General features: G+C 36.8%; 1 protein-coding gene across 1 annotated transcript in view; it reads right to left on the reverse strand.

The window, feature by feature from the left end:
* Positions 1-15,000, reverse strand: part of LOC135224160 (prolyl 4-hydroxylase subunit alpha-1-like) — a 142,881-nt gene that overhangs the window by 113,288 nt on the left and 14,593 nt on the right. The window contains exons 3-4 of the mRNA XM_064263037.1: positions 5,024-5,205; positions 3,385-3,546 (exon numbers count right to left, since the gene is read on the reverse strand). Of these exons, the coding sequence (XP_064119107.1) occupies positions 3,385-3,546; positions 5,024-5,205 (344 nt within the window). The remainder of the gene's footprint in view (positions 1-3,384; positions 3,547-5,023; positions 5,206-15,000) is intronic.

Consider the following 15,000-nt stretch of genomic DNA (forward strand, 5'->3'; position numbering starts at 1 on the left):
AGTAGAATGCGCCCACCGATATCAACGCGTGAGGGGAGCATGTGTGACGTATCAGTGTCGGTGCAACAACAACCACCTGGTATATAAGTAGGTCTACAATGAGTAGCGACCATTAAATTATCTTGAAAACATTTACTTTATGTGTTAAAGGAATATTTGGATTTTCATACATAATTATTTGTTATCTTTCTTAAACATTTCAAACTGATAGCATACTAGCAAATATTCGCCTATTTGTCAAAGCCAAGATATTATTCCTAGGCCTAGGTGTTAGATTTCTTTACTTTACACTTAACATTCACATCTCTATATTAACAATTTCTGGCCAGAAAGCAAATGAGGTTATCTACACATTCTTGCACTTCAAGTTACCTTATGAAATAATAAATTATACACCAAAAGCGAGCAGAAGGACTTTTAAGAAAATAATATTGTAAACCAGTTGAAAAACAAGTGTTACATATGCCTTGATATTAATACTTATGATATTTCGATTAATAACCATCTTCTTCACATAACCAAAATCATCATCATCTTTTATTCCTAAAAAACAGGTAATCTCTACAAATAAAAACATTAGTAAAGATTACATCTCGGAAAGCTTAGATTATTTTTCTAGGCCTATAAATCATTTTGCAACATACAGGCAGCTTAAACACAGCCTGAAACTTCAACATTCAAAGAAAACTGACTGTAATTCATATTCCTCAAAGAACAGGTGATCTCTACAAATAAAATTCATTAGTAACAGATTACATCTCAGATGGCTTAGATTATTTTCTTAGGCCTATAAAACATTTTCCACATACCAGGCAGCTTAAAACGCAGCCGAAATCTTCAACATTCAAATAAAACTTGTTTTAGTTCATATTCTGCATTGAAAGTGTGTTATGACTGTTGAGCTTATTAGGTCTACTGTCATAATGCTGCAGACATGGTTATGTTGACCAGTCCGAGGAGCATGTTAAGTGTGCTTTCATTGCTGGCACCGCTAACCTTATCACACCACACTTGAACTGAGCAACGTAAAGATAAGAAAAATAAAATCAGTTCAAATCACACAAATTAAGAATTTATACCAATGCATAAAAGGGATCATATCTATTTAACCATAAGGAAAAAATAAGGCTAGCTGTGAATTCGCAAATTTTTCGACGTGAATGACATTACAAATAAAAAAAAGAAAAAAAAAATAGCACTACTTGGCAACATCACGTTGAGTCTGAGAATATGGACGATACAAAAAGAATCATGTCGCATGAGATTTGAGCCCCACTGTACTGAGAGAGAGAGATTGATTGTAATTCTGAAGATTGCCAAATTGTTTCCAACAGCTGTAGCTTACAAAGAAGTAGCGGATGAAATTGCGTTGGCAAATACAAGCATTAAATCGATGCATAAAGAAAAAAACAAATGATATAATTTTATTTTCAGTGTTTCTATCAATATTTAACTTGTGTGCAATGGTACATATTATCAAAATTTAATTATTCATTGTACCCTTATCCAAAAAAAAAATAGTGGATAAACCACACTTGACATTACTCTTACTAATACTTCACTTTCTAAACTATTCCATACTATGGTTAGCTACCTATCTGCCCTCACTCTTCTTTCACCCATCTTACCTATGAACTAAATAAAAAAAAAAGATATCCATGGGGGTGGGGGCCACGTGACCAGGTGGCCCCCCTCCCCCTCCCATAAATCCGCCACTGTTACAAATACTGACCAGACCCCACGTTGCTTAACGTTTGATTTTCAGGATTAGAGAAAAATTGTCTAAATCATCTTTTATACTATACTACATACGTACTTAAATATGCAAACATACATAATTTCATGTTAATGTGAAACTGTGCCTAACTATCAGTCACAAAGTTACCTCAGATTTTCCACGGCCTTCAACATTTCCGAGAGAGCAAACAGGAGGATTTACAAAGAAAATTATATTATGCACTACAGGCCAAATGAAACTACATGTTATTATTATCGACTATTGATTAATGAGTTTTTTATTACTGCTATTAATACCTAATACCAAGTTATCCCGATGCGGTTTGTGCGTTAATAGACTCAGTTTTTCTATATGAAAGTAGAGATGAACAAAATTTCCCTTTTGGCAATAACAGTAATAATAATAGTAAAGAAAAAAACTGATCCAACACCATATGTGGCGAAGATGATCGTGGGTATTTACCCGTCAAGCCATGAAATCGCGTCACAGCCCCACAGTCATAAATACCCTCGTGAAAACGGTGCCAGTACCCGTTGGGGCATCAATTATCTTTGAGAGGGAACAAATGGTTCGAAATCCTAACATATGTGCGTGTTTTCTGAAGTCCCAGACTGCCTTCATTTTTTTAAATGGGAGTTTCCCGTTGCATCCTTGTGATCATAATAATATTATAATACAAAGATATATTTACGTGCAAAATTTAAAAGGAATGGAGTAAACTGCCGTTCAAGAAGTGATTCCGCGGCAGGAGTTTGATCATCAAGGTACGATACCGTTAAACCCAAAAAGGACCTTCCCACGGACGATGATTTTGGTCAGACAGATTGTTGCTCGCTGCTGAGGAATAATATTATGTGAAGTATAATTCTCTCTTCAGAATGCTATCAAATCTATTCTGAACAGCACACCGTCTTCGTGAGGTAAATGATCATCATGACTCCAGCACAAGTGCTCGGAAGCAAAGTCTCACAAACAGTTCCAAAAACGGCGTCTGGCACTTGAGGGGTTGGCTTCATCGACCACCTGTTGGTGCCTCGGTCGAGGGGAAACTTTATGACATAATGCTCAATGGCCCCCAAGGTTTCTCTGGGTCGCTAGGAGGGGAGCCTAAATATATTTGAGGCTCGAATGCCGCCAAATACAGCCCCAGAGGAGGATTAGTCATCTGTGCAGCGGAAAATTTTCCTCTCACCCAATTCACAGCTTGACCGGACTTCGTGAATGTTTTTTTTCTTTTATGATACGGATGTCACTTTGAAGGTGCCGAAAGAGAGCTTTACATGCGCAACTCTTCAGCCTTTGTCACTATGAAGGAATTTCATCCTTTCAACAGATACTTCTGATGCTCATTTGACCATCTATATTTTTAATAATGTTACTATGCTCTTCTGATCAGAGTTATATGACAAAAATCTTCTTTGTTATAAAATGAAAATATGCAGACTTGATAAAGCCAATTCGTGGAACAATATGCACACAAATCACGTATTAATATAGCTATGTCTACTGATTAAAATCAAGAGAGAACATAAAAACCTGATAAAATGAAAACAACAACATAAACGCTCCATAAGTTACACGAGAACACGACTCTAGTCGAAAAGAAAAAAGATTTAGAAGTAAAAGATGAACAAACTAGTACTTACAGAAGGATTTGTGACGCCGACGTCCTAATTCAGTCAGTTCACTGGGTTCCAGTTTGTACATTTGTACGACGCGGACGAAGGTGTTGGACTGAGAAGTGAGGTCTTCTTCCTCCAGAAGAATGGCCAAATTTTTCTCAGCTTTCAGGACTTCAGATTTCACTCCTGTTCATTGAAACAAATACCTAATTTAAACGCCATGACTACTGCGCGCCGTATCAATTGGAGTGATCTTGAAATCGCTTCCCCTTTTCATGAAAAATCCGGTATTCAAATTTACATTTGTGGGTTGAAACAGGTCGATTTTTGGGGGATGGAAAAGTCTCCAGGTACAAAAATAACTGTGTGAAGGAAAGCTCCGTAATTTCTCAAACAATCATGCGAGGATAAGTTTGAAAATTATGATTTTCTATAGGATATATCATATGAAAGATTACAAAAATGTGTTGCGCCACTAATCTTAGAGGAAATGCTAGCGGTTCTTTTATCATATCATGAAAATATTTCACCAATGACCAGCAATATTGGAAATATAAGAAAAATCCGCTGAGAGCATCATTAGCCACTAAATTCTTTTTACAAAAAAACCGGTTACAGTCTTAGTCATGGATACCATAAGAATTTTATGTAACAAACCGAACTTCATTTGCGTTTATTAAACGACGAAGCGAAGAAAAGGTCACTCTCCTTCTGTGAGGGCAAATATAGAAATGATGGAAAGGATATCAAGTACAAGAACGAAAAAAGTTCAAGTAAAATTGCTGATCCGTAGGACCGATGGAGTTTAGTTTTCAGTCATTTGAAAAACCCTTTTTCTTCTTTCAATCAAATCGGCGAAGAGTTCTTCCTTAATGACGACCACAAATTCGATGCGCGAGCTACATTGAACCGTTGTGCACAGACGATTTTATTGCACGGAATTCTCCTCCGTGACAGAGAACTTCGATATTACCACAAAACTCGTCTTCTCTCGATGAAAGGCACTCCCAGCAATTAACTTGCGAATAAATCCTATACTTGAACGTGTCATGTGTTGGAAATTGCCATCTATCTAACTGCGCGTTTAACTTAACGATTGAAAGTGGAAAAACATCCGAGACCCATTCTTGACGACTTCAGGCAAATTCTGGTGTCCGGCTTCTTCCGATTCATAGGTCTCCAAGTTCAATTAATATCATACCTTACAGAACCAAGGCTTTTAAAATTACAAGTTATAAGTCATTATTGAGGTGGTTGTTTGAATTAGGGAACCAAAAACATTGCTTACTGTCGAACGCGCAGCAGCTTACAATTCCGGCACGCAGATAATTGACGTCATTACCAAAATTAATTCATTGTAATCGCTAGAAATAAACTCTTGAAATTTTCATTGGACATAAACACAAATCGTGACTAATAATAGCTCCTTTGTTTTTCTTAAAAAGAAAACAACAACAACAACGAGATACAAAAGTATTTTGGTAAAATGTTAACCTTTCAATTCTCTTTAATTTTGCGCATCGGTGTAAATGTCTCCTTTCAACACCCTCCACGTGCAACTAATGATGCTTACCCAGTGATAAGCCTGCTGTACACTAAGTTTATTTTCAATTATCTCAGAGAGAGAGAGAGAGAGAGAGAGAGAGAGAGAGAGAGGACTCACTTCCCCAAGAGGTATGGTGGGGGCCCGTATTGGACATCCTGAGCAGCTGAGGCCAGTCTTTGGAGAGTCGCCTTGTCAGTATCAAGGATTTGACGGGATCTGATGCCGCTTCAATTCCCTTCCTCTTCGTCGTGTTTAAGACTTCCACACTTCCGAATAATTGCTCATGTTCTCCAATAAACCTAAGGGTGCAAGTGAAAATGTCCTTTTAGTTATTTAACGTCATGGCAAAGTACAGTGCAACGAATATTGAAAATGAATGAATACTTGCTAATTCCATGAGCGGATAGCAATGGAATCTATATCATCTCTCTTCCACTGCATTTAGCAGTGGTATTCCCTTGCCTTCATGAACAATTCCCATTTATCCAGTCTCAAATGCAAATAGAACAATTCCCATTTATCCAGTCGCAAATGCAAATTGAACAATTCCCATCTATCCAGTTGCAAATGCAAATTGAACAGTTCCCATTTATCCAGTCTCAAATGAAAATATATAACATTCATTGGCTACGAAATTATTTCTTTGAAATGTGAAATGGAAATATGAGAGAAATATTTTCTTTTACTGATTTTTAACCGAATAAAGAGCATTTACTCACACCGACCGTCGGCTACGTAAACAAAATAAGGACCGATATATGGCTCTAAAAATAAACAAGATTGGTGATGCTATACTAACCAGATCTCATATACTAAAGTTATACGTAATTAAATTTGTGCGTAAGCATTTCACTGTATTACTGACAAAACAAAATTCGCCCTACTATTTTGGTCTTCCATTTCAAAAGAGAATAATTTCAGCCAATGTTACATTAGTAATCTAACAAACGATTCACTAACATGATAATAAAAAATTAGTTTACATTTATAAATGAACAATACACTCAAACATTTAATTACTAAACCACAATGTACATACTAGTATTCATATTTTTGAAAATTGCAAAGTCACAGGTAAATTCGTTTATGAAACTTTACTCTCCATTCACATACCGTAATTTGTGACAGACTTTGATGAGCTGCAAACAAGGACGTTAACAAGCTTTATTTCTTGTGCCACACATATAGAGCTCTCCCATTCTCACGCTCTCAAAGCGAGTTAACAAAAATATAATAAACTCCACCGGGTTTAGCTTTCCTCTTCCTAAGTCATAAGAAACAGATTGTTTCCTAACATCAAAGTTATTCTGGTTCCAAGGAAAGGAGGGAATCGCACCAATTATTTTTCTTATATAATAGTCATCAGACACTTTTACCCTCTTATCCCTTTTTTTCCCCATTTACTTTCTAAGAAAGACGCAAAACTCAAGTGTTCATTTTAGAAACTTCCAAGGTTCAAGGGAAAATGCAATGCAATATCACCCTAATACAATTATCCCTGCATTTCAGTAACTTGCATTTTTATCTATTTTTTTTAATAAGCACTTTCTCTCTGTATTTCCCTTTACCTCCTTTCACTTGTCTGATGAAAACCAGATTCTTTGGAAACTTAATCTTCGAGTCGGTGGCCCCTGTGGGCTTGTTCCATATGAATGGGACTCATTTTCTGAATGATAATAATGAAGCGATGCTACAGTCGAAGACAACTGACGCAGATTAGGATTTTTCTTTTTGGTATTTTAGGAAAGGCTAATAGTCGTAGGTGGACAGTGGTTTTTGACAGTAGTGAAGCGATAAATGAAAAAGGTCATTTGCCTTTGCATAGACCAAAAGAGGAAATATTGAAACTCTTGTCATTTGTTTTTTAAGCTGTCTGCACGGGAAGTTCTTTATTGCGAGATGTCACTACGAGCTTTCAGCCAATTCATTTTTATGTACCACTTGGGCTGTCATTCCTAAATATTATATATTTCAACAACTGGTTCTTCGATTAACCATCCTACGGGTAATTAATACAATATGAGGAAATTCATCATGATTACATATTTAAAACGTTAAAAGGAACAATTAAGAAGGACAACTTAAAATAAAACAAAATCCCTTACAAGTATCTTACACAAACACACATAGGGTTCGCAGAGCTATTCAGTGGCAATGTTATTACTGAAAAGAGGTTTGGCTGTCTAATAAGAGGACGAGTCTTTTAATCATCAACGCTTCTATAATTGTCAATGCTGTTGGAAGCTCGCTGTAAAACTTAAAAATCCTTATTTTCAATAGATGTTTTACACATTCTAGAGTGATTCCTGATATTAGAAAATGACTCCCTGTCCTGTAGCTCACTCCATGATGAAAATCTATGCGTACCTTCAGAAGCCTCCTTGTGGATACAGTATTAGCTCCTAAATTGCATTTAGGACACTCATAGCTATACACACACCCGGAGGACATATAATGGCATGAACGATCTTTGTAATCAAATAACAAACCGATGGTAAGTGGATTAATATGTATTAGATGGACTTTAATCGCTTCAAACTTATTTTAGATTGGAAAAGTTTTTTTTTTTCTTAAGAGTATCATCCAATAAAAAAGGAAATTTAACATAAATTATATATATATATATATATATATATATATATATATATATATATATAACTCCCTCCTGAGGTATAATGAACAGGTAACAAGTATTCACAAAAGGAAGTTTGTCAACTGGGGAGGATCATTCGACCTGAACCGTAACAACGAGGACAAGCATTGACAATAAATATGAAATCAGCAGCAGAGAAAGGTTTTTGTTATCACCGGGAATGAACCTCTGCCTCCCACTGTTCAAGTACCCCAAGCAGTCCATTTTGTTGTGCTTCGAACACTTGCTCTACCGACTGAAGCAACAACCCACCTATAAAAGAGAATTAGGAGAGTGCGTGAATAATGTAAAAAGCATTATCACTAAAATTTCCAAGGTTTTTCGTTATTCGTTTAACACCATTTCCACTAAGGATATGGATATACTTAAGAAATTGAAAATGAATAAAAACATTGTAATATCTAGCCCGGTAAGGGTAACCTCATTGTCATATTAAACAGAGCTGATTATGTCGAAAAGATGGAAACTGTTCTCTTGACAATAATTGTTCTCTCTGACAATTCAAAATTTATGAAGTCTCCTCAAGATGATATATATAAAACAAACTTGAATACAGCACAAAAGATCAATTACCAGTTAAGAAACCTCAGAAAGAATGGTTAGGTTAGTGAAGAAGAATATAAGTTGTTTATAAGTGGGTCCGACGTTCGATTCTCGGCTCGGCCAACGCGGAACCAGAGGAATTTATTTCTGGTGATAGAAATTCATTTCTCGATACAATGTGGTTCGGATCCCACAATAAGCTGTAGGTCCCGTTGCTAGGTAACCAATTGGTTCCTAGTCACGTAAAAATATCTAATCCTTCGGGCCAGCCCTAGGAGAGCTGTTAATCAGCTCAGTGGTCTGGTAAAACTAAGATATACTTACTTTGTACGGACTACCAAAAGTTCATAAAAGTGGAACACCATTAAGACCCATTCTGTCTGCCTTTAAAAAAGCACCATCCTATAAACTAGCAATTTTTCTAATAAGTTTTCTACAGCCATTGACAGACAATCAATATACATTAAAAACACGTATGAGTTCAAGAACATCATCAATTCTTATGAAATACCCGAAGGTGAAGTGCTAGCAAGCTTTGACGACACCTCCCTTTTCACAAACGTTCCTATCAAGGAAACGATTGATACAGTTTTAAACTATTTACAATAACATTGAACAAGTGAGAAATATTTCAAGAAATGCTTTTAAAATGCTTCTTAACTTGTGCATAAATGATAACCACCTTTTATTCAATAACTTGCACTACAAACAATTTGAGGGTTTCGCCATTGGATCTCCACTTTCAGTCCCAATGTCCAACATATTTCTTTGTTTTCATGAAAAAACGATGGCTTGAGTTTAAACCAATCGTTTATCACAGGTTTGTTGACGACACATTTTTGGTTTTCAGGCATCTAAGTCACGTACAGGAGTTCCATGATTACTTAAATAGTAAACACCCATGTATTCTGTTTACAGTGGAACATGAAAATAATATTAACTTTTTAGATGTCAGCCTTACAAAAACTACCGTAAACAATAAGTCGCTCTTAAGTTTCAGCATTTCTAGAAAGTCTGTACATAGAGCGTATTCTCTCTGCAGCTCCTGGCAGTCATTTGACTCAGGAATAAAGTTTCTTTTAATCTATTTCAAAATTAATGGCTATCTCACTAACATAATATATAGAGAAACAAAAAAAGTTCCTAAATATTTCTCTTAGTATAAACAGTACAATAGATATACCAAGGGTTGATAAACTGACTATGTATCTTAAATTTCCATATATAAGTGACCCTTGTTCTAAATAAGTTACAAAAAACGAAAAAATATGTTCAAGTATAGCTTTCCCCACATTAACCCCAAGTTAATATTTACCAACAACCATACTATCCAAGCATTGTTAAACCATAAGGATAAACTACCTTCAGACCTTTTGTCTGGCATCACCTATATTTTCAAGTGTTTTTGGTACTTTTAGAGAAGTCATTAATGAGAATCTCTGAGTCGATAGAAATATTTTTAAGGAAACCAGATCTTAACCTTGACAATTCATCTTATCCCTTGCTTTTAATAAAAATCATTTCAATCATTCATTTATAGTGTAAACTTTCCATCTCTGTCTTTCCCACCAATTTGTTTTTAGTATACTGTTGTAAATTATTAAAAAGATTTTATCTATTTTGTTTTTAGTATGGTGTTGTAATTTATTTTAAAGATTTTAACATTTATCTTATTGTTGCTACTTTTATTCAGCTTTGTCAACCAATAATTACATAATCTTTTAAGTACTATTAAATACATATATAAATATATATCTTAAACGAGTTTTTAGGGACCAAATGATGCTCGTTTGGACAAAATGAAAAAAAACTGCTATTAGGCAACTACCTACCCTCGATCTGTGGCTGAAAATCTCTGGGCGTTGGCTGAAATGCTAGGCTAGGCTGGAATGAATTCCCGTAGATACAAAAATACACTTTTTATTCCTCAAATTAGCTAACATTAAAATGGAACAAAATTAATACATTAAAGTGGAATAAAATGAATTAACTCTGACCCAAAAAAATCCGTTAAACTGTCATTTTCCTCTCCCAAATCAGGTTTAAGTAAGTACCCCCTGTAATCCCACTGTGTCCGACTAACCACACCATTTTTAATAAGTCTTAGAGAATCCATTCTCTATACAGTGACATTGAACCCATCTGAAATATAGAGACCATAATTAATACACCACTTCACTCGTGAAAGTTATTCAAAAGGAATGTGTACCGCACCACACTCCTCTTTCTTCCGCGAATTTGTTATCACTTCAAAGGTTAACTTTTTCAAAGTCCTGTCTTACGTTACCTTATTCGATGGATCTACAACACCTTGCAATACCTCTTCCAGGTGTGTTTGCACCCTGTCACAAGTAATCAAAGAGTGTCCTCTCTTATTCTCATTACCCATCATCAAAACCATATATCATATGCTACGAACACACACGCAGACACACCCTGTGGGGCACCTAGCAACCATGGGTGCCGCATGCCCAAAGCATGTGATTTCCGAGGCATCACCGACCTCAAATTGCATTGGTCATCATTCCTGGCTGTTTTTCATTTCAGCATTCTTCAAGGAATCTAGCGCTTGTCACTAAGCGATCTGTCTCTAACCGGAAAAAACTGAGGTTAACAATAATTCATTACCGCGCCCTTTTTAAGATATATAATACATATGTGTATATATATATATATATATATATATATATATATATATATATATATTTATATATATATATATATATATATATATATATATATATATATTATATATATATATATATATATATATATATATATTATAGGTGTGGTGTGTGTGTGTACACAAACACACATATGTATAATATATATATATATATATATATATATATATATACATATATATATATATATATATATATATATATATATAATTTACGCTAAATGTCAGTTTTTAGTGGATGATACCTTCAAAAGAACTTTTCCCAACGCATCCAAAATACGTTTGGGGCCATTAAAGTCCATTTGATATATATTAATCCATGCGTATTATTAATCTAATCTAATACCTATGAATCCAGCGGAAGGGTGATAGTATCTTGGAAGCACTGGAGTGATGGTAGACTTATGAACTAATGCACTCGAACATTAAGAATTGTCCAAATGCATCAAGTTTACTGTCACCCATATACCCGGTTATTATACCGTTATACATCATTTCCTTTGAGTGTGATATCAGACCACAAATAACTTAACACCAAATTCCTTGTACTTGGGATTAGCTCGCACTCGAAGGAAATGATGCATAATGGTATATGTTTTTGTTTGTTTGCATGGTGTTTTAACGTTGCATGGAACCAACGGTTATTCAGCAACAGGACTAATGGCTTCACTTGACTTCCGAACCACGTCGAGAGTGCACTTCTATCACCAGATATAGACATAGCTCACACCTCAATGGAATGCCCGAGAATCGAACTAGCGGCCAACGAGGTGGCACACCAACATCATACCGACCACGCCACTGATTCATATGGGTGACAAACTTAAGAAACTCAGCCAATTCTTAATATATGAGTGCATTAGTTCATAAGTCTACCATAACTCCAGAGTTTCTAAGATACTATTACTCTACGGTTTCAGAAACTCTTCCACCATACCTAGTCAACGCTTTCTCTTCTTCCTCCCAGAACCCCTAGATTACACACAATTATCATTAACTTATTGTCTTCGGTTCTACCCACATTTGTCAGAGCACCTCAAATACACTACCATCTTGACACACAAGCTATTTCATCCTCTTTAGTGTCTCCACCATTCATTTGTTTATACATTCTCTACCCATATGTCATTCTTGCCTCTTCCCTATCAAACCTAAACAGTCTAAATCCCAGTCATAGTTATCTCCAACGGAAACAACTTTCCATTTCACTTCAGATTAAGGCAGATAATAATCACACATTATACCTCCTGCTACTCTTGTTCTCTCTATTGCAATCGTAATCCAGCTCTTCTGTCTCCTCTGTTATAAACCCATAATTTAGCAAAGTCCATTCCTCACTAGTCTCATTCTCAATTATGCTTGTGAATATTCTTCTTCAGAAACTACGAGCTCCTAATAATCAAGAGCCTCTCTCAGAGCACATTCTGCAAATTGTTCTTCATTCTCATCTACTCCCTGCACTCCACACGTTTAAAAATCACCTAGCATGATAACTGTACCTCGCTTTCCAAACCCAGGTGGAACAGATTCAGAATGATCTGACTACCTGGACTACAGTACCGCAACTAATTCCCCTGCCATACTCAATTTTTCTTCCTAAACCCAAGGAAAAGAACATTTTTACACTTTCAACTACCACCAGTCTGTCTGACAAATACATTTCTTGGCCACATCACTCAGTGACAAAAATCATATACCCAACCTGCACTTTTGGTCTGCCACAATACCCAATTTTCTGTGGAAACAAAATCAAAGGAAACAAAATCAAAATTTTAGTAGTAAATTGTATTTTTCCTAACTTTACAAACCTGAGGTCCTTTACACATTATGAATTACCTTCAGCGACGCTGGAAAACGGCCACTAAATTCTTGAACAAGATGGTTAGGTAATAACTACTGTCTGGTAGGCGGGAATATCTGCTTGCCCAGATGTAAGCATTCCAGTTGAGGGGTGGCATGAGGTGAGCCTAATGAGTACAGGATCTCAGGTTTGTAATAGTTACTTTAAAAAATTGCGATTTGTTCCTAAACGATATACAAACCATCAGTCCTTTATATTAGTTGGACTCAATGATTGGAGAGAGGAACCTGTGAGTCTTTGAAATGACAGGATTTCTGAACACCTATGTAACTCCTCCTGGTCGAAAGAGCAAGGAGGAGTACCCTGCCTCTGACATATTAATTGGAGCATAGGAACTGCAAGATCAAATTTCAATGACTTTTGGACCTTTTTGAATGAGTGAGGAATCTTAACTCATAAAAAACAAGGGCTAGCAAGAATCTTAGTAGTTGGAGGTAGTAAGGCAAACTCAAAAAGGGTTGTGTTAATGCCATTTTATCCTTCCTCCCCTTGTTAGAGAAAGGAGAGGGAATGCCTCTATTATTCTATAAAGAAATTAGAATGGGTGCTCAATGATTAGACTTACAGCATCAGACGCCAGTTCCAGCAAGTATAGGTTCGAGTCCTATTCTCTGCCCGAAGGAAGATTAGTAGGGGGATGTGGAAGGAGGAGTGGGGAGAGGTCCAGTCACTTCTCACTTCCAGAACCACACCTTTGGTGAGATGCTACCTGTCCTGTTATAGGAGCTGGGTAAGAAAACATAACTTGTTGAGCAGCTAGCACACGTCTAAGGAAAAAAGGTCCCAAGGCCAATACCTGAAGGTAGAAATACATAAATGTGGTCTAACGAGACCACATTTCGGTATCCAGACTGACAGATTCTGCCGGAATGCAAGGGATGGACTAAGCCACTGATTCTGTGAGCTCTCAGGTGATGTTGTCGCCAGCTGCAGAGAACATCCTTACGGTCGTCTCACAAAACCAGGAGAAAGACTTGTCCTTAGACACTTCCTCCTTGGCGAGTCATTACTAGTGAAAAGTTAATGACATCCATACCAGGGATGTAGAGTATTTTTTGAAAGTACAGCAACACCTTAAGAGGACAAAGTAATGATTGATCTGGATCATCGATTACAAAGTCCAAGGTGCAAGGGATCATGCTGAATTATTGGGAGTTTGCCACGACATCTGAGACAGAGTCGAGACATCTATAGATACCTGGTTTTTGAGGGGATGCAAATCATCTATCCTTTTTGCCAATTGTCGGAGTGAGACAAGGTACAGTCTTGAAAGACAAAGCTCTGTCTGATGATTCTCGAAAGGGTGTGCACAGAGCATGAGAAATGAACCCTAAATGAGAGTCAAATGCCATTCAGAGACCTGGGATCCCTGTGATGGCAAGACAGAGAGAAGTTTCTCATTACTATTTGAATCTCGACTGAGGAGAAACAATACAACTTCATGTGAAAGACTAGGCCGAATATGGACCTATGTCATTCACATTTGAATCAGAGAGAAGTAACTCTCAACTCCGACCAAAGAAAAAGTCCAATTAGTGACACCAACCAGCGAAGACGGCTCTAATCCCTGGAATGTTACAAAGACTGAAAGAGTTATCCAGCTATTTCCGTTGCTGCTCGGCGAGAAAGCCTATGCTTGCAAGGAAAGCTGGACAGTCTTCTAGCCGTGAAAACACAGGGATTGTACTGCCTGAGGAACCGCTAGCTTGTGTCACAGACTCTGAGGGTTGGGTCAGGGAGAAACACTTCTCATTACCTTAGAAGAAGAGCTGACAGGTCAGGCGACAGGCAATCTTCCGTCATTTATTTTCAATTCATGTTGAACAATTCGTTGAACACCTTGCAAATTAGAAAAAGTATAGAGAGAAGACAAAAACTGTTGAGTTTGTCTGAAAAGTAATTCTGATTCATCACAGTGGTCCATGGGTTAGGTGCGATGGAGCAGAAGACCTACAGACTTCTGTTGTACAGGCGGTAAGCAGAAAGATGATAGGGAGTCTTCTGAGACATCTCGCACCACAAGACCACAAGACAGAAACCCTAAATGAGAGTCAAATGCTGTCCAGAGACCTTGGGGCTTTGTAATGGCAAGACAGAGAGGTTTCTCATAAGCAGTCAAACCTCGACTGAGGAGAAACAGTACTAAGACAAACAATTACTCCATGAGGAAAGCAGCACACTGCCCCTCACTCAATCAAATCCAGAGGCTGAGTTGCCTGTCAGTACATTTCATCCAGAAATGTGTTTGGCTGATAGAGCTATCGAGTCCACTACAGTTACACTTGAGATCTTACATGTTAACTGAAACAGGAGAGAAATTAAACACTCTTGTTGGGTGAAAAATACCACTACTG

This window comes from Macrobrachium nipponense, chromosome 10 (assembly GCF_015104395.2).
Source record: "Macrobrachium nipponense isolate FS-2020 chromosome 10, ASM1510439v2, whole genome shotgun sequence".
Lineage (NCBI taxonomy): Eukaryota > Metazoa > Arthropoda > Malacostraca > Decapoda > Palaemonidae > Macrobrachium > Macrobrachium nipponense.